We start from the raw sequence: 27,462 nt of genomic DNA, 5'->3' as shown, positions 1-27,462 counted from the left end.
TTTTTTTAATTGGGCTTTAAAAAAATAAGTCAGGCTCGAGGTGCTAGAAGTACAGAGAGAACGTCTGCCAAGGTCATGATGCTCGTATGCAGACGACGGGCGGGGCAGACTCTTTTAATGCATTAGAACTAGAAGGTGATCTGAGGACAGGCTGCAGCGTAGCTACTAAAAAAAGGTCCGACTCAAACGTCAGACGGTGCATAGCCGAGTGAAGTTAAGCCCTAAAAAGCAGATTCATGTTCTTCCAACACAAACAACTGCTGTCAAAACAATAAACCCAGGCTTGTCTCATATAATTATATATATTCAGCATCCAAAGATACATTCTGAATTGCAATGGCTCAATCTTCGCAAATAAATACTGCAATAGCGAAGATTGAGCAAGAGAGAGAGAGAGAGAGAGAGAGAGAGAGAGAGAGCGCACACACAATCATGATGAAATGACTTTGCTACAAAGATGAATACACGGAATGCAATATCATAGTACATGCAGAATATCATCTTTGCACGACAAGATTTTAAAAAGTTCATAAAAATAAGCAAAACGTTTTCAGACAGTCTTTTCCCACCAGGAGGGACATCACTGAGAACACAGTCTCGTACAAAAGGGCAGAGTGGAAAACAAAGTGTCCAGATTAAACCGGCTTGTTTTATGTTCCAGTAACGGCTCTAAAACATTCTCATCGCTCACGCATCGAAAATATTTCAATCTTCTAGTAAGAAAGTCTAAAAATATATCTAATCTATAAACCAGTTACAAAAACCTGCCGGGAGGTAAAGACGGTCAAGACGGCCATCTTTAGTTCTCCATCCTTTGGTAGTAAACATTACATTCTTTCAAGACAACAAATAATTACTTTGTGAAACTTGAAAAGCCTGAAAGTGAGTCCTTTCTAAGGCATTTTAATAAAGTGTCTATAAGACGGAGACATTCTTCAATACCCGACTAAATGTGTCTGAATATTCTAAGAACTTAAAGGGAGGACTTAGTATGTGGTGGCAGATTTATTCATGAATATAACCTACTGGGCTCCAATAGTGGTTATAAACTTTATATTTACGTTATAACACACACACATTCTGTGATGAAGCTAAATGCGAACGCTAAAGCCTTACTGATTTCATTACAATGCTCCTACTAGCATGTTGTTTAGCTCCCAATCATAGATCAGCGTTATGCGTGCTAACGTGCTAGTTAGCATTGATCACAACGTATAGGAAGTTCAGTTTGTAGTTGTTTGGTCTAATTTAGACCCGATGATGGCGCTGAAGGAAAAGAAGGATCCCCAGAGCTCTTAATTCATCCTGGGGGGGAATGATTCCCATGTTTAGAACCAGCTGCTCTGGGAGAATAGAAAACATGTTAAAATCCATTTTCGATTCGCACCAACTGGAATCTAAAGAAAAGCGTTTGTAGGGATGCCAATCTAAAACAACAGGCTACCCTTGCCCTCACATACAACTGCCCCATTATTGCATAATTGAAGGCAACGGGGGGAGATTATTGATCATTGTCTTCTTTTAACCATTTAATATAGAATGAGCTCTGACCAGGAGGAAGATTTATTGCTGTGCAAATATGACACAGAAACAAATCTGTACAAACACCTCAAATAATATTCAAAGAAATGAAGACATTGTAACATAATGAAATATATATTTATATAAACAAAAGAGAACAGCTAACACTAAACGATAGCATGCAGTCGAATCTGTCCTCGCTGCTCCAGTCTGGCTGATCTCTCTCCAGGCTTCTGCTTGTTTCTCTGTTCAGGTCTGAACGGGACAAAAAGTGCTGAGTAAAATGTTCCAGCGGAGGGGAGCAGTCTGCCTGACTCCTCTTCCTCCTCCTCCTCCTCCACGGCAGCAGAGTTTAGAGAACGCTGGCCCGAGGTCAGAGGTCAGTCCTCGACGGCCAGGAGCTGCCAGACGATGAGGTGGCTCCGCTCGGCTTTAGCCAGGGAGGGCTGCATTTTCATGGGGGTGTCCTCGCCCTCCTCGGCCTCGCCATCCTCATCACCTGTGGACGGAGACAGAGACATCACACCCGTCTCCAGATCTGCCGAGCCGATAGTGAATGATATCCGTCATGGAACTCACCCATCCTAAAGTCTATGTATCCCTCGCCGCCGCTCATTACCAGCACAGACTTGGCTCCTCCCCGAGCCGAGGCATCCGCCACCTTGTCGCCTCCTCCTGCGTCTCCTCCACAGGACGCAGACGGAACTGTGTGACCTGAAAGAACACACAAACTAGAATGCGTCTTCCTGCTACAGACTATTATTATACCATCTTTAACAGGCTGAGCTCTCTGGCTCACATGGCATTCATTAATATAATATATGTTTTGTTTTAGATTTTATACTTCTACTAGAAAAGCACTCAGAGGTCAGACCTCCGCCAAGCAGCTCATTCTCCTCCTAATTGGGTTTACATGCTGATCTGGATCAGCACCAGAAGGTTCTAGATTGTTCTTGGTATCTTTACACACCAACCATGAAAAGTCAAAGTGAATCAATGTAAAAATGTAATATTTTCTTCCTGACCTCATTCTGGATTTGATCCGGATAAGATTCGGGGGTGACCCGCCTACATGACTGTGTAAAATTCCATAAACATCGGTCAATAATCAATCGAGATATTGAGGAAAACATTTTGAAGCTCCATTGACTGCAAAGTTAACAGAAACTTCAAACTGATCCAGAATCCAGATTCTGGATCGGCACTAAAATCTAATAATTTTGTCCTGGTAGCATTCCCAACATTTCCTGGAAATGAAATCAATATCCGTCCATAACTTTTTGAGTTATCTTGCTAACGGACAGACGGCGGTGAAAGCGTGACCCCCGCCTCATGACCCCCTGATGGCGTCGCCTCGTTTGCGATTCCTCACATTGTGCTGCAATACCAACAAAAAGGATGTTTTCAAACATATAAAAATAGCATCGCAGAATGTCTAAAACAAGCTTGAGAGCGGCGGACTAAGGGTTACCTGGGACGGCAGTAAAGAACTTTACAGCGTCTCTGTGGCCGTGGAAGGACAGCTGAGCGTGAGCCATGGAGCAGTAGGGGACAAACGTCCCGGCTGTCACTCTGTCGCTGCTGTCATCACCATAGATACGAAGTGCGTTTCCTGGTTGGTTACCTGCCGTCTTGTTTTCCTTGTTGGCTGCTGATGGAAAAGCAAAAGGGAGGAGGAAGTGAAATCTAAACATTTAACATCCTTGTTCAACGTTTCAAAAGCGTAGTGGCCGTTATATTCCTGGTAGTGAGGACTCGGGAGCAGCGTCTGTATGAAACCATGCAAAGGGCGTCGTCCATCATTTCATTCAAACAGTGAAACTTTCCTAGATTCATTAAATTAAAATACGCTGCTTTTTTTGTTTTCACTTTGAAACTTAATTATTAAGGCTTATATTTCATGAAGATCAAAAATCTGCTATCTCTAAACTGTAGAATATTTCACAAGACCAATCAAAACACGGTTTTGTGATGAGGGAGACAAAGACTGTCCCTTTGAAGGGAATGCTTGAAACATGTTTACATGTAATACAAAAAATAGTGAAGCTTTCCGCAACATTCCAATCGTTTAGGATGCGCCTGAATAAGGAAAGGTACAGGCCGCACCAGGAAATACACCAGGCCCCTACACTCACCGTGCGTCAGGGGAATGGAGATGATGACTCCATTCCCAGTGCCAATCCACAGACGATTACACGACACCATGAGAGTCGTGATCCTCACAAATGAGAAGCCCAGTTTCCCTGTCCCTGAGAAGAAGAAATAAAAGCACGTTCAAAGACAAACGCGCGTTCTGGCTCGGTGTTGAGCGAAAGCGCGAACCGACCCAACATCTTGCTGACGTAGGGCTCGATGTCGACGTCCTGGAGGTGCTGGAAAGTGTGAGCGTGGTACAGCCGGAGGGTGGAGTCCAGTCTGATGGACACCCAGATGCCATCGCCATCCCACGCCAGCTGACGAACCTGGCTGTCCTGACGAGGGTGGGCATCGAAAGACTTCTGCGAAAGGACGATATACATGCACGGAGGAAAGGAGTGCAAGAAAGACAACTTCAATGTGAGGCTGTCAATAAAACGGAGGCAAACTACGCAGGAAAAAGAAATGTTGATGTTTTTTATACTCGATTCGCTCGCTTGCTTTCTGGTATGTCGTAGAAACGCCCGTAAACAGACAGACGAAAGCACTCAGCAGTAGCTGAGCTGCTCGGCTCCGTCCTCATCAGAATATTTATTGAGCATAAATGAACCGTTAAACGCTTGAAATCATTTTGCATTGGCGTAACGAGGCCAGGCAGCCGCACCTCTATCCTCATGGCTTTGGGCTGCACCACGTAGATCTTGTTCCTGTTCCCACACCACACCTTGTCGTGCACGACAGTCATGCAGCGGATGGAGTGTGGCGGCTTCCCCAACTCGACCAGGTGATAGTTGGTCAGGTCCCACTGGCCATCTAACACAAACAGGAAGTCAGTCGGAATGATTACGGAGCGACGCCACCTCCGGTGGACACAATGCGTCCCCCTCACCTTCTCCTCTGTGGAAGATGGCTACGGAGCCGTCAGAGAGGCCCACCAGCACACGGCCTTTCACGTGCCTGTGTGGCAGGAACGTTTGTGGAAGTCATCTGCTGCACATTCGAACCGGAAGCCATCATTAATGTCCAGCTACTCACACGACGCCGAGCACAGAGTCCTTCAGCTGGACAGAATGCAGACACTTCCTCCACTGAGCGACAGACGAGTGGACGTAAACACTAGAAGAGTCAGAGTTATTGAACGCCAGTCATTGTAGGCTCCAAAACTAACCAAGCCCCCTCGGCCGGGGGGTCAAAGGTTAATGTCGTCCCTGTGCGTCACCTCACCATCCATTCTGTGCGCCGAGCCACATGGTGGGCAGAACGCTGCTCATCTTCTGGGCCTCTTCCCTCATCAGGTCCTGCTGCTGCTCTGCGCTGCGGCTTGAACTCACCCCGTCCTTCCACAGGTCACTCTCCCTGCCAGTCGCAGAGAGTGGGTTGAGCGTGAACAACACGTCACTTGATCACGAAACAGCAAATAAAAAATAAAAAACCAAGAACAGAAAAGTCAGTCCTAGTTCTGAGACATTTTAACCACATAAAGCGTGACGCTGTACGCAATGATAATTTACCATCGTACATATCTTTCCTACTGCTCTGATGAAATAGTTTATGCTGCATTGGACTGACAGAAGGCTAATAAAGGCTAAGGGGCTACTGACGTCACCTCTGAGAGTAGTTGGGTCGAGCCTCTGTGTGTCGAGCTCTCAGTGGGTCCGTGAAGACGGCTTCGCTGTAGGCTCCCCTCAGACCTTCTATTTGGTCAGCAGGCCCCGAGCTGCCCTCCGTCGCTGCCGTATCGCCATCTGCTGCTCTGGAATCTGCACAGAGCAGCAATTCTGAGCAAACTATTTGCATATTGATGGTCATTATGGGATGCAGGTCTTTCCCTGCCACACATGTAGCCTTGAGATAATGTTCTGTTATGATCTGGTGCTATAGAAATAAAAATGAATTGAATTAAATAATTGTATTCTGTACTGTTGGTTTTGGGATTTTAAAATGCAGTGCATGGCTTCTACCACTAGAGGTCGCAATAAGAAACAAGACTGAACTGAGGGGACATTTCTCCGGGTTTTAACACACAAAAATGATCATTTCAAAACTACACAAAATAGATTTCCATTTTATATACATTCTATATTGATTATAAAAACTATTGTTCAATGTACCGTATTTTCCGGATTATAAGTCGCGGTTTTTTTCATAGTTTGGTCGGGGGTGCGACTTATAAATCGGAGCGACTTATATATGCTTTTTTTTACAAAATCTGTGAGCGCAGAGACAGTAGCCTACACATTTCTATAACAGGTGTTACAGGGAAGTCTGTGACCCGTCAGAATCTGTCGCGGTTTCTGGAGGTTCAGAGTTATCTGTCACACCTGTTATCTAAAAACACAAATTAGAAGGGCTGATTGAAAATGGCGCCGAAAAGAAAGTCATATTCCGCGGCTTACAAGCTTCAGATAGTGAAATATGGAGCTGAAAACGGCAATCGAGCAGCAGAAAGAAAGTTTGGAGTGAGCGAAAAACTTGTAAGGGACTGGCGAAAAGCGGAGGTTACACTTACTGAAATGAAGAAAACAAAGAAAGCTAATCGCGGGCGACAAGCTAGGTGGCCACAGTTGGAGGAACGAGTTCACGCATGGGTGCTTGAACAACGTGCTGCTGGGAGAGGTTTGTCAACGGTGCAGTTGCTTCTCCGCGCCCAAGTGGTTGCCAGGGAGGTGAATATAAACGGCTTTGCGGGAGGACCTTCTTGGTGTTACCGCTTCATGCAGCGCAAACGCCTCTCTATCAGAGCTAGGACGACACTGTCCCAAAAACTGCCAGCGGACTTCCAAGCCAAGGTTGACAGTTTCCGCGCGTTCATTGAAAAGCATGTAAGTGATCACAACGTGACACCGGATCATATTATTAACATGGACGAGGTCCCCCTCACTTTTGACATCCCCATGGGCCGAAGTGTTGCAGAGAAAGGGCAAAAAAGTGTGAATATCGTTACAACTGGTCATGAGAGATCACACTTCACAGTGGTGCTGGCATGTTGTGGAGACGGATCAAAACTGCCACCGATGGTCATTTTCAAACGAAAAACCATGCCAAAAATCCAATCCTCCTCAGTTGAAGTCGCCGTGAACGCGAAAGGGTGGATTGATCAAGAAATGATGAACTTGTGGCTTACAAAGTGCTACAATAAGCGACCGGATGGCTTCTTTAGAGCACGCAAAGCTCTGCTTGTGATGGATAGCATGAGAGCGCACATCACACCACAGTTAAAAAATAAATTAAAAGTTTTCAACTCCATACCTGCCATCATCCCTGGAGGCTTAACCAAAATACTCCAGCCACTTGATATCTCCGTGAATAGGAGCTTTAAGTCAATTTTGCGTAACCTGTGGGAGCAGTGGATGACGGATGGAGAGCACAGCTTCACGGCAACCGGGAGAATGCGCCATGCAACTTTCCTGGAAGTCATTGAATGGATCGACAAAGCATGGGCTTCAGTGACAACCGCAACCATCCTGTCGGGATTCAGAAAGGCTGGAATAATTGGAACTGCAACTGACGACGAGTCTGATGTAAGCGACGTAGAAGAGGAAGCGGCGTCTTGTCTACCTGCCGAGTTGGGGGAGTTGTTCAAAAGTGACACCGAGGATGAAGATTTCCTTGGATTTCGTGATTCGGAGTAAAACCTGATATTTTGGTAAACGTGTTAGCATGTTCTTTGTGCTATATGTTGTTTGGTGTTGGATTTTATCAAATAAATTTTCCCCAAAAATGCGACTTATCCTCCAGTGCGACCTATATATGGTTTTTTCTTCTTAATTATGCATTTTTTGGCTGGTGCAACCTACAATCCGGAGCGACGTATAATCCAAAAAATACGGTACTTTATGTGTGACTAATCTGGTTATAATTTTTTACCACAATTCAATATTTCAATAGAATTATTGAAGATGGAATGTTCAAGAATTCTGAGGCCTGTTGATATCAATGATAAACTTCTTATTAAGATGAACTCTGACCGGGGTCTCCGTCCGCTGTCTGAGGAACAGCCGCCGCTCCCTCGGCCTCACAGCCGACGACAGCGATGCCTCCGAGCACGCCGCCGGCGCCAGCTGAGCTGCTTGTGGTCGAACGCGAGCCACCGTCTCCTACTGGCTCTGTCCCGCAGCCCGGTGCCGTGTCCTCTCCAGCTGGGTAGTCGGTCTCTCTTGCACCTACATGATAATACACAGACAAATGAGAAAAGATGCAGAGCCTTGTTAAGTCGTCTACGGGCTTCTGGGTGAACACCCGTAAAACAAATTGACATGTTTACACTGACCTGGCACGCTGGAGATGCAGAGGATGTGGGAGCTGCACACAAAGAAGCTGTCCAGGATGCTCGCAGGCTGGTTGGCATCAATAACAACAGCTTTGGTGGTGGACTTTGTGCTGGTGCAGATCCAGACCAGCGACGACAGCTCATCCTGCTGACGCAACTCCTGCTGCTGCTCCTGCAGCATCCAAACACATGCGGATCTCAAGGTGTGCGTTTACATTACTGCACAATGAAACGATCACAATCAGTGCCTACCTTGAGTTCTTGGTCCAGTTTTTCCAGGCTGCTCTGGGATCCGATTTTCTTTTTGGGGCTCGCCGGTGTGGAAACGTCATTATAAAACACACTGGCTCCTACGATGGAGCCTCCGTCTCTGGTCTTTCCTCCAGAGAGGTTCACACCAGCAGCACACCACAGCTGAAACACGGCAAACACAAATCAGGACGTTTGATCATGTTACACACACCGTTTGCACCTATTGCCATGGTCTCGATATTGTGCTCTTAAACCCATTTGTATTTCGTGGCTGCCAATGACAACACGCATAAGATACCTTCATAGAAGCATCTTTCTCATCCAGCGGTCTGAGGAAGACAGGAACGGGTAGATTCTTCACCTTCCCCTCTAACTGACCACCATTGGCCTGAAAATAATAATAATAATAAAGAAACAGCACCAATACATTTCAGGCTGCTTCTGTTACGACATTCAGCCGTCATTTGAAGAGGAACCGCTCACTCGTCTGCTTACTTTGAATTTCTTCGGTAGACTCCAGCCGTTAGCCTGCACCCTGCCATCTTCCTTCTGGACGTGGGCTTTGACCTGCTGGTACTGAGCCCGCTTCTGCTCGCGTCGAGACACCATGCCCCCGGCTGCCACTCTGCAGGACAGAAGAGGAGTTCAATGAGAATCTTTCCTCATGGAGAGTTCAGAACATTTGTGTTTACATTCAAATGTTAACGCAATAAATCTGACGCAGAATGAAGGGCAACGCCTTCGTTGGACGGTGTTGTTCAGTGCAACTTCCTGCCGATGTGTTACTAAGGAAGGGAGTGGTAAGGATGGCAGTGAGAAAAAAAGACCGTGGTGTCCGTAAGTGATGGGACACGCCAGAACGAGCGGAGTACATCGACGATATGTGCAATCCTCAACCAGAAGGATGAAGAACACAAAGCCTTCCAGAGGCACAACTACTATGTCTAAGTTTAAGTAAGTGTATGCGTAAAGTGCAATTAAGTTTTTTCCATTATCAGCGATGATTTTGGTGTTTTTAGATGGACGGAACAGGTTATATTTTGTAACTTTTTTTATATGGGAAACCTTAATTTGGCTTCCGAGTGGTTTGAGTTACGAGCTCGGTCCAGGAACAAATTATTCGCTTATGTCAAGGCTTTACTAAAAACATCACATCTTGTAAAATATGCATTCAATTCACTCACCAAAAATCACAGTCACAAACGGGTTCAATATGAACCATCATGAAAAATGTTTTCTGCACCTGATCCAGAATGAAGTCAGGAAACAATATTACATACATCAGCTCTGATTCACTTCATGGTTAGTGTTTAAAGATACGAAGAACAATCTAGAACCTTTTGGTGCTGATCCAGATCAACATGTGGACGTGTAGATCCAGTTAGGAGGGGAACGAGCTGCTTGGAGGAGACGTGCTTTTCTAGTTCCTTTTTTAAACTTAATCTTGATTTTTACTTTTGATTCGGTGGAGCATCGTGTTTTTCACTGACTGACTTACTCCTCATTGAGAAAATCAAAGGCTTTGCTCTTGTCGCTGGGCAGCTGCTGCAGGGTGCTGCTCCTCTTCTTGACGGATGGCTGAATATGAGAGGTGGGCGCATTGTACTTCAAGTTCACCGGGGCCTCGACCGCCAGCCTCTTGGTTGCCCCGCCGGACGAGTTGAACAAACGGCTGAAACTGTAGTCGTAAGGACGGGGAAGAAAAAGACAGACAAGAGACGGACGAATAGAGGGGTGGGCACCAGTAGTCGCTGCAGCAGCTCAACATTTAGGGGTAAGAGGGTGCCAGTCCCATGCCGATTCTCACACACTGATACCGGGCTCTCAAAACAGAGCAGGGTTAATAATGTGCACTAACTGGGATGCTGGTGAGAAACACAGAACATAGCAGGCCTGAACTGTCCCCTCCGCTGCACCCATCACATCAACCTGACAGTTTACTGCATCAGACTCTCTGAATGTTTTGGATTATTTTGATGATCTTTAGGTTCAATAAAATGCTCTGGTGAGTCTATCTCGACTTCCCTCCCATCTCTGCGTGAGCACTGCCAACACACCTCCTGTACAGACATCACAACATCAGGCAGAATACAGAGAGAGACAGACGCAGGGCAGGAGAGATGGCGCGGTCAGATTTAGCTTATCATATGCAGAACTAGCCCCAATCCTCCAATTAAAAAACAGATCCAAAGATATCCAGTAACACTTTCTATGAGGCTATGAATGGAGTGCACTGTGGAGGCATTCAAAGTGAACGCTAATCATTCATAATGCTTCATGACTACACTGAAAAACACAACAAAAGAGCTTTTATAGTCTAAAATATCATAGCTGCTGCAGTCCATGTGCCTTACGGAAGGTCTTAAATTATAAACTGGCTCATAATGCATAATCTCAACCTGCACTCACCTCAGTAATAAATCAGCATTATGTTATGAAGTCATGTGGGGTACACGTTGTTAAAGCATTATGAATGAGTAATAATTACCAATGACAGCTCTCACAATATGAAGGTGTTACAGAATGGCCTACTCCAGTCCGAAGCACACTCATTCCTCATGATACTCGACAAAGGAGAGGCCGGATCTCATTGTTCAGATTTACAAACAGGTGCTTTCTCCAGACCCAGATTATCTTAAAAGCTTCTGTCAAGCTTGATGTTTTTCCATAAAGAAAAACAGACACTACTGACAACGGAGCAGCTCAAATCTGAGATCAGAGCCTCTCCTTCCGGGTTAGCTTTCCCCCCCGTCGAGAGTTTAAACGTGGAAACACTTTAAACGTGGCAACAATTTACCTACATCCTGTAGAGCACAACCGTACAACAGGGAATACAAAAGAAAAGCACAATGAACAACGTAGTCGTCATGCTGCTGGTATCTCAGAGGCCACATGAAAAGAAACGAGGCGCTTACAATTGCCAGAGGCTGGATTTCTTCTTCTCTGGAAGAGCTGGGTTCTCCTTTGAAGCCCTTGAACAGATGATTTTCAACATGGGATTACAGTAGCATCCTTCATTTCAAACGTTGCTTTGGGTATTCATGTGATCTACCTACTACCTATATTATATGAGAAGCGGTGGAAGATGGATGGATCATACATCGATTGCTTCAATCGAACACGTTTTAATAATTTGTGATTACAGATGGTTCAATCATGTCTTATTTAACACTCAGCCCTGCTGTTTGGATGCGTTAGCGCAACCAATGACCGCTTCATTTTGTCCTCTACCAGCGTCCGTCCTACCGGATCATCTCTGTCCACCTAATCGCCTCCTGCAGCTCCATCAGCCTCTCCTTATACTGGTTTCTCTCGATCAGGACTCTGGCCATCTCCACCCTGGTGAAGCGCTTTCTCTGCGCTGTGGGCACATCGCTCTGCAGGCACAACATGAGCACGAGACCACTGAGCCGTGCATTCTGGTCACACACACATAATGCTCTTATTTTAAAGTGGGGATCAATGCGATGCTAGGAGGCTTTTCAAGACGCACCTTTTTGCTAAAGAAATGGACATGTGTGGAGAACCTTTAAACAGGCTCACCATTTAGCGCGCATTTGTTTAATACCCACTGATGTTTCACAAACTTGAATACAGCAGACAGCAAAGACTCACATCGTCTTCATTATCATTCTTGACCTTCTGTCTCGTGTCCTCAAGCTCTGCTCGAATCCTGCAAGCCAGTATACCAGCCTTGAACAGCCATCTTTAAACAGAATGAACTCTATGCAGAACTACTCACTTCTTGAGTTCTTCTTCCAACTCTTTGTTTTTCTCCTCCAGTTTGGCCTTTGCCTCGGCGACTGCGTCCAGCTCGCTCTGCAAGCCCTCCTTCTCACACGACAGCTCATCCATGCGCGTCATCAGATCATTTTTCACCACATTCAAAGCGTTCCTGAAAATGGCACGTGCAAATTTACAGTTGGACACTGAAGTTGATGATTTAAGAAACTGTTGGATGCAAAATTATGTAAGCACAATTGTAAATTAGCTTTGTCTGCAAAATATATTTCGCATCAACTGCTTGTTAAACCAAATCAAATGAGAACAGTTAAAATAACTCAACGCAAACATTTTGTTTTCTTCCTCATTCAACAACGAAAGCGGCATTAACTAACTATTGCAGTCTGACAGAAGGCCTCGTGGACTCTTATCAAGAGTTGAACCACTTACAAAGTGCAGCCAGTAAAAGTAAAAGGATTTAGTGTTCTATTAAGGAAAACACTTGAAAAAATATTGTATTCCACTTTTTAAACTGTTCTTGCTTGATTGAGTTATTGTAAACAAATATTTAAACAGTATAAAGAAATCCATACGAACTATACCAACGACCACACAATAGATTTAACTTGTTTTTCTTCCCAAGTAAATCAAGTAGGAATATCTGTATTAAACACGAGGAGGCAGAACCGTCCCGATTCTCACAAATGCAAACGGTATCTCTGAAGCATTTCATATTTGTTCATATTTGTTCATTTTTGAGCTCGAGCCACACAAACATGTATTTTGCATGTTAACTTACATTCAGCAGCATCAAGAGGCGGTGAAAGTTAATAGCTAAAAGTCCGTTTTCTATTCATCGCTTCTAGTTCTGACTCATTTAACACACGCCAACTCTTCAACGGTTTGTAACGGGTACCAACTTGGTCTCCAGCAGCTGCGTGTTCTCATGGATAAGATGCTCCACCTCCCGACCCATACCTGAAAACAATTACCCACAATGCCATATTAATGCTTCATTTCTTTACATTTGATCCAAATGGATGATGCGATTTATTTAGAGTCTCATTTGCACACTCGTCTATATTATTAAATTCATTCACAGCAGAATGAATCTGAGCTGTAAATCTAATCTGTACATTCATAACGGTCACAGAGTGAACTGAACCAAGCCAGAGACACGAAAGATAAGAACAACAACTGGGCAATGAGAAGAGCTCTTTGATACACACCAGAAAAAAGGTTGATAAAACACACCCACAACAACAACAACAAAATTATATATAACATAAGAAAACACGTAAAGTTGGCAGTAGAACCAATGGCAAGGTTACAGGGGGTCGTCGACTTACGGCCACAATTGGTTCTGAGGGTTAAATTACCGTCAGCATATTAAACAAACACATCGTAAACAAACAACAGACCAGTGTTGTCGTAGGTTAACACCCCCCCAGTATATCATCATCACGTCACGGGACAGCGAGACTTCTCACCCAGCAGGTCGGCTCCTTCGTCCACATCTCCTATCAAGTCGTTTCCTGCAGATGAGAGCTCCTCAAACAGAGAGTCAGTGTTACGGTCAAATACCAGAGTCTCTATTCCACCTTTGGTCGGTGTGCTGGGTGGGTGGGTCGGGGGGGGGGGGGTCAAAGGAGAAGAGGAAAGTTAGGATTTTCAGAATGATAACATACAATGTAGCATTGTAGCCTCTGTGCTCCACTACTGACGACGCAGTGACATATTGCTGTGATCAATGCACACGTCATAAATAAATATATAGAGAATGCTCCTAACTTAATATAACACTTATTAACTTAAGTGACCAGAAGATCGTGGCATCCAAAAGGGAGGGTTGTGATTGGAAACAGCTAATTCAACTACAGTATATATATATATACAGACCCCTCCCTTATTGTCTAAATGTCCCACGATGAACAGAATCAGACATGTACCTTGTTGCTCTGCAGCCATTGAGGTCCATCCCCAGTTCAGGAGTTGACTCTATGATGTCCTGCAAGCCAGACTTGTCCAGCTTGTCCAAGTTATCTGCTCCATCTATTACAGCCAACAGAGACACAAAATGAATGAATGAGCAAGCCAGTGCCCTCAAAAGGAGGGTAGTGGGAGTTTAAGTGACAGTAGAGTACTCTGAGAACACGTTCTACCTGCAGTACTGACCGTTATTAAGGGCTGTGGAAACAAAGTTCTGATTAAGGCGTCCCAACTGACCCTGCTGTCCTTCTTGAACCACTGCAATGTTCTTGGTGCTCTCTAGTTTCCCACTTTCCATGTCTATCTTCTTGTTGATGATCATGTCCGGAACTTCCTGTTCCTGCAGGGGTGGGTGCAAAGACGCCATGGAGACATCAGATGCAGGGGTAGACAGGGGTGTCGCAGAAGCAGCCCCAACCCCGACAGCAGTCCCTGCAGGGGACATTCCATCGTGAGGACATAGTGGCGCAGTGGACAGAGGGCTCCACTTGGAGGATCCACCCTGAGAGGAAACTCGGGTGCTGGATTTGGATCCATCACCTCGTATTGTCACAGGAGTTCCACTTTTGGAGACATTTCCCCGGTTGACTGAATGACTGGACTTGGAGCTTCCACGAGTCGCATTGGCCAATTCGTCCTTAAGATGGAGGAAGGAGAGCGTCAGGAGGATAACAAGGGCAGAAAAGATGTCATTACGATCTTCAGGAAGCCAACAGGTTTGATTTTTTTAACACTTCAAACATTGTCTACTCCCAAAAAGTATTACAGCGCTCGACGTAAAAAAAACAAACATTTTTAAGCACTTAAACTGGTTGAGCTCAGTTTTGTAAGCTCCCCTTTACTCTCTTTCATACACATGACGACAAATTGAACTGTAACCAGCATGCGATGCGGCTAAAACCAACACAAACTCAAACGACATGCAACCAGACATGCCATCATATCCGTGATCTGCAAACACAGCTGCGTTTAAAAGCCTTGATCTCCGAGTGGCACTGCCAACACGAGCTGGTGCAGCTTCTTTGTCCACACAACATTTCTGGGGCTGGATGGAGCTCACGAGTCACGTTCACATGTTTATGACCAAAAAAGCAACGGTTCTGCTGCTTCATGTGGAATAAGAAACCGAAATCAGCTTTCCACTGGCATGGAGGAGGGGAAAGCTAAAGAATAAATGTGCATTTTAGTTGAACGCTACCATGCTAGGTACGTTTGGTAGGTGCTGCGGTTAGTGCAGTCTACCTGGTCCTGATCAGTCTCCAGAGGTTTATGATCGTCCACTGTGACTGGGGAGACCTGCTCCTCACACTGAGGGATATTAAAGACCTAGCCCATTCATATTTACTAGCATTCAATAAAGGTATTATGTAAACAACAGAAATGTGAACACTTATAAGAATACGCTGTTTAGACTTAAGGAACCTCAGCAGGCCCACTTAGGAAGCACGAGTAATGATTGTGATGAAAGTGGATTTATTGTAACAATCAAAACTAAGGTTTCCTCAGCAGCCAATCACAGCAGGCAGAATTTAACCCTGTGTGGTGATGATCTGTTAACAGAAGACCACACCGAGGTGCATGAATGGAACACGCACCTCGATCGCTTCTCAAGTCTGACCCCGAACTAGAGGGACGGCAGCAAATGAATACCGATTAGGTGGTCGTTAATATTCACGACGGAGCACTGTGGTGTCCAACGGCAGCAACGTGAAGTTCACAGGCTGCTAAACACTCATTTGTTTCTCTTAGAATAGAAATGAAGTTGTCCTTTATATCATTAACCGCCGTGGAGATGATGTCACTGGTCTGATCCGTGGGACATTCTAGCTTCAGGCAGGAACGTAAACCGTCAGTGGGCTGCAGCCATTTGCTTCAGTATCATACTACTGACCGTACCTTGAGGCTGGTGTTGGACCGTGGATTGCTGAGGCTGTTGAATCTCCATGGTTCCGACGGGGTGTCCACAGGTTCCCTCTGGATGTCAGGGGTCGTACCATCAGCCCCCGGATAGTGGAACATACCCATGGAGATGGAATGTTCCTTCCTATATACAAAGAACAATGGTCAGTATGGTCTGCTGCACGTAGATTAATAATGTCGTTGTCAGCGAGTCCTGTCACTTGCAACAAACTGTAAATACAGCCAAATATAATTCTCACTGCTGTTGCTGCCTCTCAGGCTCCCCTGGAGGAGACCCTAAGGAAATAAATCAGGTGTGTTTTACACCACCAGTCCCGACTCGTCCTCATAACTTTAACATTTGAACCTTCAGAAAACATGAAGGGAATGCTTTTGTGTTATGTAATAGCTATTGTTTGTCCCTAAATCTGAAGGTCATCCCAGATTATCAACTGAATTTGCTTTTACCAAATTAAACTGGCAGGCTGTTCATTTATGTCAGCGTGAAATTACATTTACGGTGGAAGCAGATCAGCATAAGGCCAGTCAGGCACGGAGGCGTTCTTATTCCAGCTTCCTCTGAACACAGGAGATAGACGCTCCTTTGATCCCGAAGGACGGGGCCATTCATATCGAGTCACATGCCCAAATGAACGTCCTGCACCAGACCAGGCTCACATTCACACCTTCTCACTCCCACAGTCACATACGGTGTGAGCCAGAACAATGGCCGCCACAGTGCAAAGAGCAGTGGGCAGGCAGCAATGAAAAACAGAGGGCCAGAAACAAAGGGCACAGCACCATGTTGCAAAGAATAGGTCACGAGCGTGGCAGAGATTCTGGCCAAGGCTGCCTTGTTTTACTTGAACTGAAGGATGAATAGAAAACAAACCACCAAAGATCACCATCCATACTACCATTTCACCTCCGATGGAACCATAGATCAGACTTTATATATGTCCAAGTATGACCCTGCCATGTTCCCTGTCTCAGACCGTCCGACTAAAACACGCCCACATAGCAGCAGCAACGATGCTGCCAGTCACTCCACAAAGACACCACTTCCGGTCATTTCAGATGCATTTCGATACACAGACACACGTAGTTATACCTGCTGGGTCTGGGTACGGAGGGTAAGGAAGGCAGGGCAGGCAAGCCGCCAGCAGAGAGCGAGTAGTGAACCAGCAGCAGCACTGACACAGACACCAGCACAGCAGAGTTGACGACCACGGCTCCCCCTACAAAGCCAAACACGAGCAGCAGCGTGCACCCCGGGCTCATGGCCCCCCCGCCGATCATGGCCAGGAGTGACCAGGAGGTTGGAGGGTCAGTGAAGCTTCAGATTCACCATGGCCGACCACAGTAAACGCATGCAAAGCTGCGGTCCGGGACGCTGTATCCGTCTGTCCGGGATGTGAGCGCCGGCGCGCAGGGCGGTCGACGGAGCGGGAGCAGATCAAAGGAAGAACAGTCAGCCAGCAGCAGCGACTGAATAAAGCACCGCGGCAACAGATCGTCCAGAGAGCAGGGAGAGGCTGGAGACATCAAATCCCACGCTGCCTCGCTCCAACCAGCAGCTGACTCTTGTCCTCGCTCACGCTTCCTCAGACGAGATGCTTTGTGGTCGTCGCGCTGCGCTCTAGAACACTCTATCCCTCTCTCACCGCGATGGCAGCCACTATTCCACGCTCGCTCTCGTGCATGCTGAGGCAGCTTGTTTCATATACGCAGCTTACCGGCGACGAAACAGGGAGACTGATCGAACGGTCGGTGGGGGAGGGGAGGGGGGGGTCGGCAGAGTAACTGGAGGCAGAGGGAAGGGCTAGGTCGGACACGCAGGGGCCTGAATACTCACATAAAGAACAGAATATATATACCGTATTTTCCGGATTATAAGTCGCGGTTTTTTTCATAGTTTGGTCGGGGGTGCGACTTATAAATCGGAGCGACTTATATATGCTTTTTTTTACAAAATCTGTGAGCGCAGAGACAGTAGCCCACACATTTCTATAACAGGTGTTACAGGGAACTCTGTGACCCGTCAGAATCTGTCGCGGTTTCTGGAGGTTCAGAGTTATCTGTCACACCTGTTATCTAAAAACACAAATTAGAAGGGCTGAATGAAAATGGCGCCGAAAAGAAAGTCATATTCCGCGGCTTACAAGCTTCAGATAGTGAAATATGGAGCCGAAAACGGCAATCGAGCAGCAGAAAGAAAGTTTGGAGTGAGCGAAAAACTTGTAAGGGACTGGCGAAAAGCGGAGGTTACGCTTACTGAAATGAAGAAAACAAAGAAAGCTAATCGCGGGCAACAAGCTAGGTGGCCGCAGTTGGAGGAACGAGTTCATGCATGGGTGCTTGAACAACGTGCTGCTGGGAGAGGTTTGTCAACGGTGCAGTTGCGTCTCCGCGCCCAAGTGGTTGCCAAGGAGGTGAATATAAACGGCTTTGCGGGAGGACCTTCTTGGTGTTACCGCTTCATGCAACGCAAACGCCTCTCTATCAGAGCAAGGACGACACTGTCCCAAAAACTGCCAGCGGACTTCCAAGCCAAGGTTGACAGTTTCCGCGCGTTCATTGAAAAGCATGTAAGTGATCACAACGTGACACCGGATCATATTATTAACATGGACGAGGTCCCCCTCACTTTTGACATCCCCATGGGCCGAAGTGTTGCAGAGAAAGGGCAAAAAAGTGTGAATATCGTTACAACTGGTCATGAGAGATCACACTTCACAGTGGTGCTGGCATGTTGTGGAGACGGATCAAAACTGCCACCGATGGTCATTTTCAAACGAAAAACCATGCCAAAAATCCAATCCTCCTCAGTTGCAGTCGCCGTGAACGAGAAAGGGTGGATTGATCAAGAAATGATGAACTTGTGGCTCACAAAGTGCTACAATAAGCGACCGGATGGCTTCTTTAGAGCACGCAAAGCTCTGCTTGTGATGGATAGCATGAGAGCGCACATCACACCACAGTTAAAAAATAAATTAAAAGTTTTCAACTCCATACCTGCCATCATCCCTGGAGGCTTAACCAAAATACTCCAGCCACTTGATATCTCCGTGAATAGGAGCTTTAAGTCAGTTTTGCGTAACCTGTGGGAGCAGTGGATGACGGATGGAGAGCACAGCTTCACGGCAACCGGGAGAATGCGCCATGCAACTTTCCTGGAAGTCATTGAATGGATCGACAAAGCATGGGCTTCAGTGACAACCGCAACCATCCTGTCGGGATTCAGAAAGGCTGGAATAATTGGAACTGCAACTGACGACGAGTCTGATGTAAGCGACGTAGAAGAGGAAGCGGCGTCTTGTCTACCTGCCGAGTTGGGGGAGTTGTTCAAAAGTGACACCGAGGATGAAGATTTCCTTGGATTTCGTGATTCGGAGTAAAACCTGATATTTTGGTAAACGTGTTAGCATGTTCTTTGTGCTATATGTTGTTTGGTGTTGGATTTTATCAAATAAATTTTCCCCAAAAATGCGACTTATCCTCCAGCGCGACCTATATATGTTTTTTTCTTCTTAATTATGCATTTTTTGGCTGGTGCGACCTACAATCCGGAGCGACGTATAATCCAAAAAATACGGTATATATATTCTACAAATGACTTTGTTCATTGCATAAAACTAACAATGACCAAAGTCAATAGAAAATATACTGCGTACCAAAGGATTACAACCTTATGTAAAGGTAATAAGTAAACCCCTAACCCGACTTCAAAAACACTAGTGGCTGATTTCTGATCAAAAGAGATTTAATAAAAATATAATATTTTCTTCACTATATTTTTCTGGCCCGTTAGAAGCGGTTCAAATCTATAAATCAAAGTGCCGCCAGACGGGAGCACTAGCACGGCTAAAACTACTGCTAATGAAGGACGCTGTTTCAGATTGACCGTGTCGAGACAATGAAACGGGAGAGGAAGCTGGCGTGGACCGTCTCACCGTGTTCGGACCGCTTTGCCTGCATCCGGCTCGGCTGTGGCCACTGCATGCTGGTGCTTATTTCGCTCCAGGTGCTCCATGTAACTGTGGATCATCTGTGCAACAGAAAAGTTGCTGTTAGTGTTCAACCATCGTGCAATACTCTCTATATTGCATTGCACTTTCTTTCTTTGGCATTACATAATCTGTAACTCCCAGGAGATTAGAGGTTTTAAACCTCGCCCAAGAATGAAGAAAAACATGTGCACTTAAAGTCATGCAACATCTTTCCTGTATATTATGCAAATGTTTAAAATGCTTGTTGTGTTGGTGAAACAAATAACTCTGCTGGCATGGCACACAGATGAAGAAAGCTGATCTGAAAGCAGCGTACCTCTGTGTGTCTCTGATGAAGAGCCGTGAACTCCTTCTTCAGCTCGGCTTCTCTCTCCTCAAATCTATTGACTGGATGAAAGAGACAACTGTCGAGAATAAATGCTAAACAAACCATCCAGCGCGACACGAGGGCTGCTGTAAGCTCCCAGAGCCACAAGAGGGCCACCACAGCCCCCCCCCCCCCACACACACACTGCGCTGTCACGCAAACATCATGATGGTTTCTGTTGTTGCCGTGAGACGACCAACACGCTGGCTGCACCCTCCTCCTTCCAGACATCTGTTACTTTTAACAGAAATTCTTTGTAGAAACGTCCCGTTTTGACTTCTGGAGCTTTTACGTTTCTGGGCTCGGAGCGTACGGTCTCGTCTCTACCAGCTCCTTTAACAGACTTGGCAGGCAAACACTCGTACCACGTTACCAATGGCCTTTGTTCAGGAGACACGGGAGTCCATCTGCTACCGAGGGTCAGCGCTCACACAGCTTCTGGCTCTATAACGAAGCCGGTCCAGTAAAGCCTGGGTCTGTGACGGACGCAGAATGCGATGGTCTTACTCTGCTCTGCGTAGTTTCTCGTCTTCAGCGCCAGCTGGCGCGTGTGAGACTCCAGCTTCTGCAGTCGACACTGGAGCTCCTTCTTCTCGCCATCCTGGGAATCTTCAAAAATGATGTATCTCTGCAGATCGGGACAGAAAATAAAGAGGATTTATTATCAGTGCGTGGGAATAAACATGTGCTGTAAACTTGAGAGGAGGAGGACTGCCAGTCCTAAACCCTGGATGACCTCAAAATGACCCCCATCATTTATCAGGGGCTTTTCTAAACAAGGTAACAAGGGGGCTGCCCTCTTACTGTCGGCCTTTGTCCTGTTGATTTGACCTTAAATGTCACACACCGTGCAAACATACAACGTGTGCTCTACCTCAGAAAGACCCGTCTTCTGTTAAATAATGCAATTAAACAACAGTTCTGTTATTTAGGATAGATTAACTGAAGGAAATATTGCAGTTATGAAATTGTTACGAAAGAAAGATCCCTTTATTGATCCTGCGTGGGGAAATTCTTTTTTCACTCAATATACAATTTTCACACAAATTAAGGGAGAGAGAGAGAGAGAGATGGTCGAGTGAGCCGTGTAACAGCACCCAGGGAGCATCTTCTGGTGTTTCTTCAAACAGTCATCCCTCAAACCACCAGTCCACAGTCCCCACTTTTTGGTCCGCGCTAGTCTCGAGCCCCCCCCCCCCAAGCCAAATCCTTAGCTGCTGAGCTTCTGCCATTTTCTTTTAAATTGATTTAAAAGCTTTCCGCCAGCCATTTGACCTCGGCACAACAGGTGCACGGCGTCCTCAGAACCAACGGTCCCTGTCGGCATCGAGCACACAGCAGTCATTGTCAGTAATCCAAGATCGTCTCTCAGGGGATTTTACATGAACACTTTTCACATGAGGAGAAACGCGCAAAATAAAAAAAGCATCACATGGTCACACATAAAATTATTCACACACACTTCTAAAGTTGTAAACCGCCATGCTACCCCAGCCTGTAATCCATTTAACGAGGGGTTAACCCAGGCATGGGCAAACCCAGGCCCGGGGGCCATATGCGGCCCGTTGGTCTTTTTAATCCGGCCCGCCAAACTTGTCCAAATTATATCATTAAACAAAATTGTATTATAATTAAACCTCATTCATTTGACCTTTTCATTTGACCTTTTCCCTGTAATGCTACCTGTAAAAGGCCAAATCCTTGAATGCAATAGCTTTCATGTGTCATTTATATTAGTTCACACAAACACTCCATCCATCTGTTCTTGGTCCGGCCCCTCTGTCAAATTTTAGAACCTATTGTGGCCCGCGAGTCAAAAAGTTTGCCCACCCCTGGGTTAACCACTGCTCATTGATGCTACTTTATAATCAGTGGCTGAGACGGAACTGTCATCAATTATAATGAATTGCATCCATTGTTTCCTGAGACGTGATTCGACAGTTGCTCTCCTTCAGCAGGGAAATAAGCAGAATGTTGTTTTCCGTCAGACTGAACTGAAATATTTACCTCATGATGAGACGGGACAAGAAAATTATACAAGTCCAAGTAGCGTCGGGCATCACGGCTGATGGTGGAACAAACATCGCATCGCTGATTCAGAAGTGGAAGACTGAATGCTTCAGGGCCAACATGATAACAATCCAGTTCCTGCATCTCAAATGGAGATATTAACAATTTCTATTGATTTTCTATCAAATTGAAGTAAATATTTTGTGTTTGTTGACATTCACTAGATATAAAATTTGGATCGTTGTTGTTTGTGGGAACATATTTGTCGCGGCTTGGCTGGTTAGGTGAATCAGGTGTCTGCTAACAGGCAAACACTATAAACACGGCGTCTTGTGACGTGGGTGTAAGGATCACCGGGGGGGGGCTCTTCTTTACGTGCAGCTCACACTGCAACCTGCCAACAGAAGCGTTTCTTCAGGGCGCTTCTATGAACTTGAGGCACTGCTGAGGCCTTTACATGTCCACCTTATCGAGTTCCGTCTGACCAACAAAACTGGACTGATCTCGACTTCTTTAGAAATCTGCTTTGGACTGGAGGAATGGCTGCAACGTGACAATAAGCCTGGTCTAGGGGAGATCAACAGTCTGGGAAAGACTTGTGGAGAGCAAACAGCGGCTGGAAAGGCCAAGGGGCATCTCATCAAGTGAGGTAGATGACCTACTGAGAGCATTAGCGTACCAAGCTAAAGCTTTCCCCCTAAATCTGCAGCTCTGACAATAAACAGTAAAGAGACCTCAGCGTATGATAACTGAACCGCAGAAAGACATGCATGCACGCTAGACGTTCAGGATTCTGCTTAAATCTACCAACACAGCCATTTCTCTCTCTCGCTCCTCTCACCCTGATGCTCATCCCGTGACCCAGGAGGGAGCCGAGCGCCCCAGAGAATGAGCGTCCCAGCACTCTTCTGCCTTTATAATGCTCCCTTTGTCCCCTAGTGCCAACACACAAACACACGTGGCTCCAGCACAAGTGCAAGCGCACCCAGACAGGGCTCCACTGTGTAGACACCCAATTAAGAGGGAGTGGAACTGACTCTTCACTGGCTTTGACTCGCTACCGAGGAATTTGGTGAACAAGAGTGCGACGGGCCTCGGAATAAAATGACTTGAGAACTGATTCAGCATTTGAGACGCGATTCCTTCGTTATAATACGGATGTTACGAACCGTGCAAAGAGTTGGGTAGGATAAAGGTCGTACTAATGCAGCAAGTCGTGGTGACGCCTCCACACTGGAGAGAAATGACATCCTTCAAGTGAAAATGAAACATCACGTCATGCGAGTAGTCACGTCACCAATTCTCCTATTCTGTCTTCTAATAGATTTGATTTTGATGATGATTGATGACAAATCAGTTTCTATTATGAGAACATCAGCTCAGAAACTTTACTGGACAAAAGAACTCAAGGAAATGCCGTACCCCCCCCCCCCCCCCCAAGTATTTCCTGTCTTGCCCCTTCCTCCTCTCTGCTGAGGCAAACTGACCTCACAGAAGTTCAGCGGATGCAACCAAAGACATATCAATGTAATCCTGTCCAAACACAAAAGTATTATTTCTCATCTTGTTACTTGGAATTCTTGGTTTGCGTTTAACGAGACCGATTCAAGTATCATCTTAACCGATGTCTAACTTAAATCAAAATAAAAAAGTCACCGCGCTGACTTACAACAATTTTCCAACAGACAAATACTGTCACAGATTACCGGCAATTTTAATTTATATTTTCCCTGATGCTCGCATGCCACTCATATTCTACAAGGTTCAGAATTGAATTAGTCATATTTTCTTGTACCACGTTATAAATGTAAGGTTTAGTTTGCAATCATTTATTTCCTGCAGCATTCTTGCAGTGTTTGGATCAATAAAGTTAATTTTGAGGAATGTGACCTTTGGGATCAGGTAGAGACCGACCTCAGCTCAGCATGTTATCCCCTCTAAACCTTTTCTCTCTCTAGATGCATCTAATTAAAAAAAAAAGTTTAATCCATATAGAATTACTAAACATATAACTACCGTAATGTAGGATTAAGAGTACAAGTAGCACTGATAGAGTCTAAGAGCATAAGAAATATACACTGATGTTACTGTATAAGAATACAAAAGTGTTTGTAGGCATGTGTGAAAGCGTAATACAGTGTAGGGTGGGTTCATAAAAAGGTAAAAAGATTAAAAGATACAGGTCAAATAATAAATAAATATGGTGTTGCTCAGATATCACGGGAGGCCCTGAACCTTAACGCCATGACAAACGAAGGACGACTGAATCAGTCGCTCAGGCTCCTAAACTGGAGACTCAAAAAAAAGACCCACGGCATCACCTGAGCATCAGTATGTCCCTATCCCAGCAGTATGTCCCTATCCCATCAGTATGTCCCTATCCCATCAGAAATGTCCCTATCCCATCAGGAATGTCCCTATCCCATCAGTATGTCCCTATCCCAGCAGTATGTCCCTATCCCACCAGTATGTCCCTATCCCATCAGTATGTCCCTATCCCATCAGAAATGTCCCTATCCCATCAGAAATGTCCCTATCCCATCAGAATGTCCCTATCCCAGCAGTATGTCCCTATCCCAGCAGTATGTCCCTATCACAGCAGAAATGTCCCTATCCCAGCAGTATGTCCCTATCCCAGCAGTATGTCCCTATCCCATCAGTATGTCCCTATCCCAGCAGTATGTCCCTATCCCAGCAGTATGTCCCTATCCCAGCAGTATGAGAGCTAACTGGAGGCCTGGGAGGCTGAACTATTAACACGCAACAGCCAGAGGAAACACAACGATGGGGGTTCAGATCCTGTGTGAACAGGTCGATCATGACGCTGCAGCAACGCGTTACAACATGAAAAATGATCAACATCCAACTGTCAAGTCTAAAGTCAGCAGCTCAAACACACACACACACACACTGAACTTTCCCAAGCCTAGGCTATCATAAATAAAATCTGTTTTGGTCTTGCCTCCCAGTGTTTGTCTTACAATAAAGTTTTGCTGTGTATTTTATAAATCCCTTTTTCAGTCTACAGCATGCAACTCATGCTGTTGGGATTAAATGGTTGGAAAAATAATAAACCAGATTAAATAAATGCAATAAGTGCAGCGACTCAGGATTGTTCAGGATGCCTCTGGGAGGCGTCGTGTGTGTGTTTATAATGCCCAAGTACCTGGAGCAGGATTAACAGCAGCAGCTATAAGTCTACAGTACTGCGTAGCTGCTATACGTCTACTGCGTAGCAGTAATGTAGTATAAACTCATAGAGGTCAGATTTACTGTACATGTTAGATATTCGTTTCTGCTTGGTTTCAGTTACATCAAAGGTTCTGTGTATTTTGTATCTTAGAAATTGTCGCATACTTTTATTTTTATAAAGTCTGTTCCTGAACATCTCATCCTGTACACAGTACTGATAACAGGCTGTAACGAACACACAGTACTGATAACAGGCTGTAACGAACAACGAATGCATTCATTGTCTTAATGAGCGAACGCACCACGGGACATCGTAACGCTGCATTCAAACAGCAGCTTATTTATTTGTTGGACTCCCTTCACATTCTGATTTGAAGCCGGAACAATGAGAACCAAGCGCTTGCTGGACCTGCGACTGAGCCGAGAGACGCTCCTTTCATAAGCATGGCATGGAGGGTAGAGTGCAGAACACCAGAACCGAAGCACACAAACCAGGCGGAGAACCCATCGACTCCCTCCTGGGTTCTTTCTTTGACACTGTGCAGGATAAAACGCTCATTGGCCAGATGATTCTTCAAGATTTAACCTTCATTTCTCTTTTCCACAAGATGAGAACAAGAGTCTGTTTCTTCCCCACATATAATTTGTTTTATTAGCTAGCAGTTACCAAACAGCAACCGAAAGTCGTTTTAAAAAAAGAAAGAAACTCGTTTCACACTCTGGATATTTCTATTTCTGGCTCTGGACAAAGCATGATGTTGAATTATAGTCGCCCTGCATTGTGATAACGTGAACAAATATGACCTGGAACTTTATTCCACACTATCAGCAGCTGGCATTGGCTGTCTGAATCTATGGAGACTGCAGGAGTCAAAGTAGAACTTAGTGTTTGTACTGAGTCGTTACCGAGTTGTTACCGAGTCGTCACCGAGTCGTTAGAGTCGTCACCGAGTCGTTACCGAGTCATTAGAGTCGTCACCGAGTCGTTACTGCCAATCTTTGATTTTGTTGTTGCAAACACTTCTGCTTTCTAACAATCTAATAAAGTGATGAACACATGAGAAGGAAACAATGACGTTTTTATGCGACGTCAGTGAAACTGTCACGTCATCAGCAGTGAATCCTCAGATCGAAGCGCTTCTGGAATCAATCGATAAGCCATCAATAACACTTTTACTGCACTGAGGCTCGTCTCCCGACTCGATTCCCTCCATCACGAGGATCAAAGTGAAGACCAACAAACTACAAAGTGTGTTTATCATCAAAGCGGGGCCGCGTGAAGCCGCCGTGCACCTGTTCCGCGTGCTTCCTCAGAGCCTTCTCCCGCTCGTACTGCGTGACCAGCTGCTCGTTGTCCTCCCTCAGCAGCTCCAGCTCCACGTCCCGGTCCTGGTTGACGGAGAACACCGAGTCCAGGTTCTCCAGCGCGGCCACGACCAGCGGCATCAGCTCCTTCACCACGTCCTCGTCGTACTTCTCGATTAGCCGTTCGAACTCGCGATAAATGGAGCCGGCCAGGCCGGAGACCCGCTCGGACATCACGCTCGAGTGGCCGGACTCGTCCTGGTACAGAACCGCGTCGTCCAGCTCCATTTTCTTTGTTTGGTACTCGTTTAGCGGCTAACCTTAAGGAGCTAGCCGCGGAGCTTCGGCTGACCGGACCGGAGGGCTGCCCGCTCCTGTTTCAGTGGAACAGAACCGCGTTAAAACGAAACATGGCGACGTGCAGCGCAGAAAGGTCGCCGTACTTCAGACAGAGGGTTACTCCCCCGGAGTTATGGAGGACAGCTCGCCGGGCCGGCAGCTCGCAGCCCCGGAAAGTCTGACTGAGCTCATGATTAGTTTCCCTGTCCGACAGACGAGCTCCTGGTGCTGCCTTCAGGTGCCGTCGGACAAGCAACGATCAGTGAAGGAGCGCCGCATGATTCGATCCTCTTCACACTCCTGAAAGAAATGACGAAAGAAGCACTTAAAAAATTATTCAAATAAAAACGGGTGCAAACGGGTTTGTTTGTTTATTTGTTGCTTTAATTTTCTCTCGTTTATTGTCAGTTTATGTTGGATCTGTAGCCACACTTTCTCACGATTAATTG

At 45.8% G+C, this 27,462-nt stretch overlaps 1 protein-coding gene across 1 annotated transcript; it reads right to left on the bottom strand.

Annotated features, from left to right (window-relative positions):
• Positions 1-7: 7 nt before the first annotated feature.
• LOC137916362 (C-Jun-amino-terminal kinase-interacting protein 4-like) lies at positions 8-27,360 on the bottom strand. The gene is made up of 29 exons (XM_068759407.1): positions 26,663-27,360; positions 20,675-20,795; positions 20,117-20,187; positions 19,744-19,838; positions 15,788-15,935; positions 14,078-14,528; positions 13,852-13,954; positions 13,393-13,517; positions 12,823-12,880; positions 11,922-12,074; positions 11,795-11,852; positions 11,426-11,556; positions 11,095-11,151; positions 9,678-9,857; positions 8,675-8,804; positions 8,478-8,567; positions 8,180-8,341; positions 7,928-8,099; positions 7,626-7,820; positions 5,264-5,417; positions 4,882-5,013; positions 4,693-4,773; positions 4,547-4,614; positions 4,322-4,470; positions 3,848-4,019; positions 3,657-3,770; positions 2,993-3,169; positions 2,101-2,235; positions 8-2,020 (listed from the first exon to the last, which is right to left on the bottom strand). Exons 1-29 carry the CDS (start codon positions 26,960-26,962, stop codon positions 1,902-1,904), a joined length of 4,101 nt encoding a protein of 1,366 aa, XP_068615508.1. The 5' UTR covers positions 26,963-27,360; the 3' UTR covers positions 8-1,901.
• Between the last annotated feature and the right edge of the window lie 102 nt (positions 27,361-27,462).

The sequence above is a fragment of the Brachionichthys hirsutus genome, unplaced genomic scaffold (assembly GCF_040956055.1).
Source record: "Brachionichthys hirsutus isolate HB-005 unplaced genomic scaffold, CSIRO-AGI_Bhir_v1 contig_877, whole genome shotgun sequence".
In the NCBI taxonomy this organism is placed as follows: domain Eukaryota; kingdom Metazoa; phylum Chordata; class Actinopteri; order Lophiiformes; family Brachionichthyidae; genus Brachionichthys; species Brachionichthys hirsutus.
This window is presented reverse-complemented; position numbering and strand designations above follow the sequence as displayed.

Excerpts from the sequence above, each read along its gene's own strand:
- LOC137916362 (XM_068759407.1), bottom strand. The coding sequence starts at position 26,962 with ATGGAGCTGGACGACGCGGTTCTGTACCAGGACGAGTCCGGCCACTCG. Across the intron at positions 11,853-11,921 it reads TTGGAAGAAGAACTCAAGAA|GATTCGAGCAGAGCTTGAGG; the intron begins GTGAGTAGTTCT and ends ACTGGCTTGCAG. Across the intron at positions 9,858-11,094 it reads AAATCCAGCCTCTGGCAATT|TTTCAGCCGTTTGTTCAACT; the intron begins GTAAGCGCCTCG and ends TTACGACTACAG.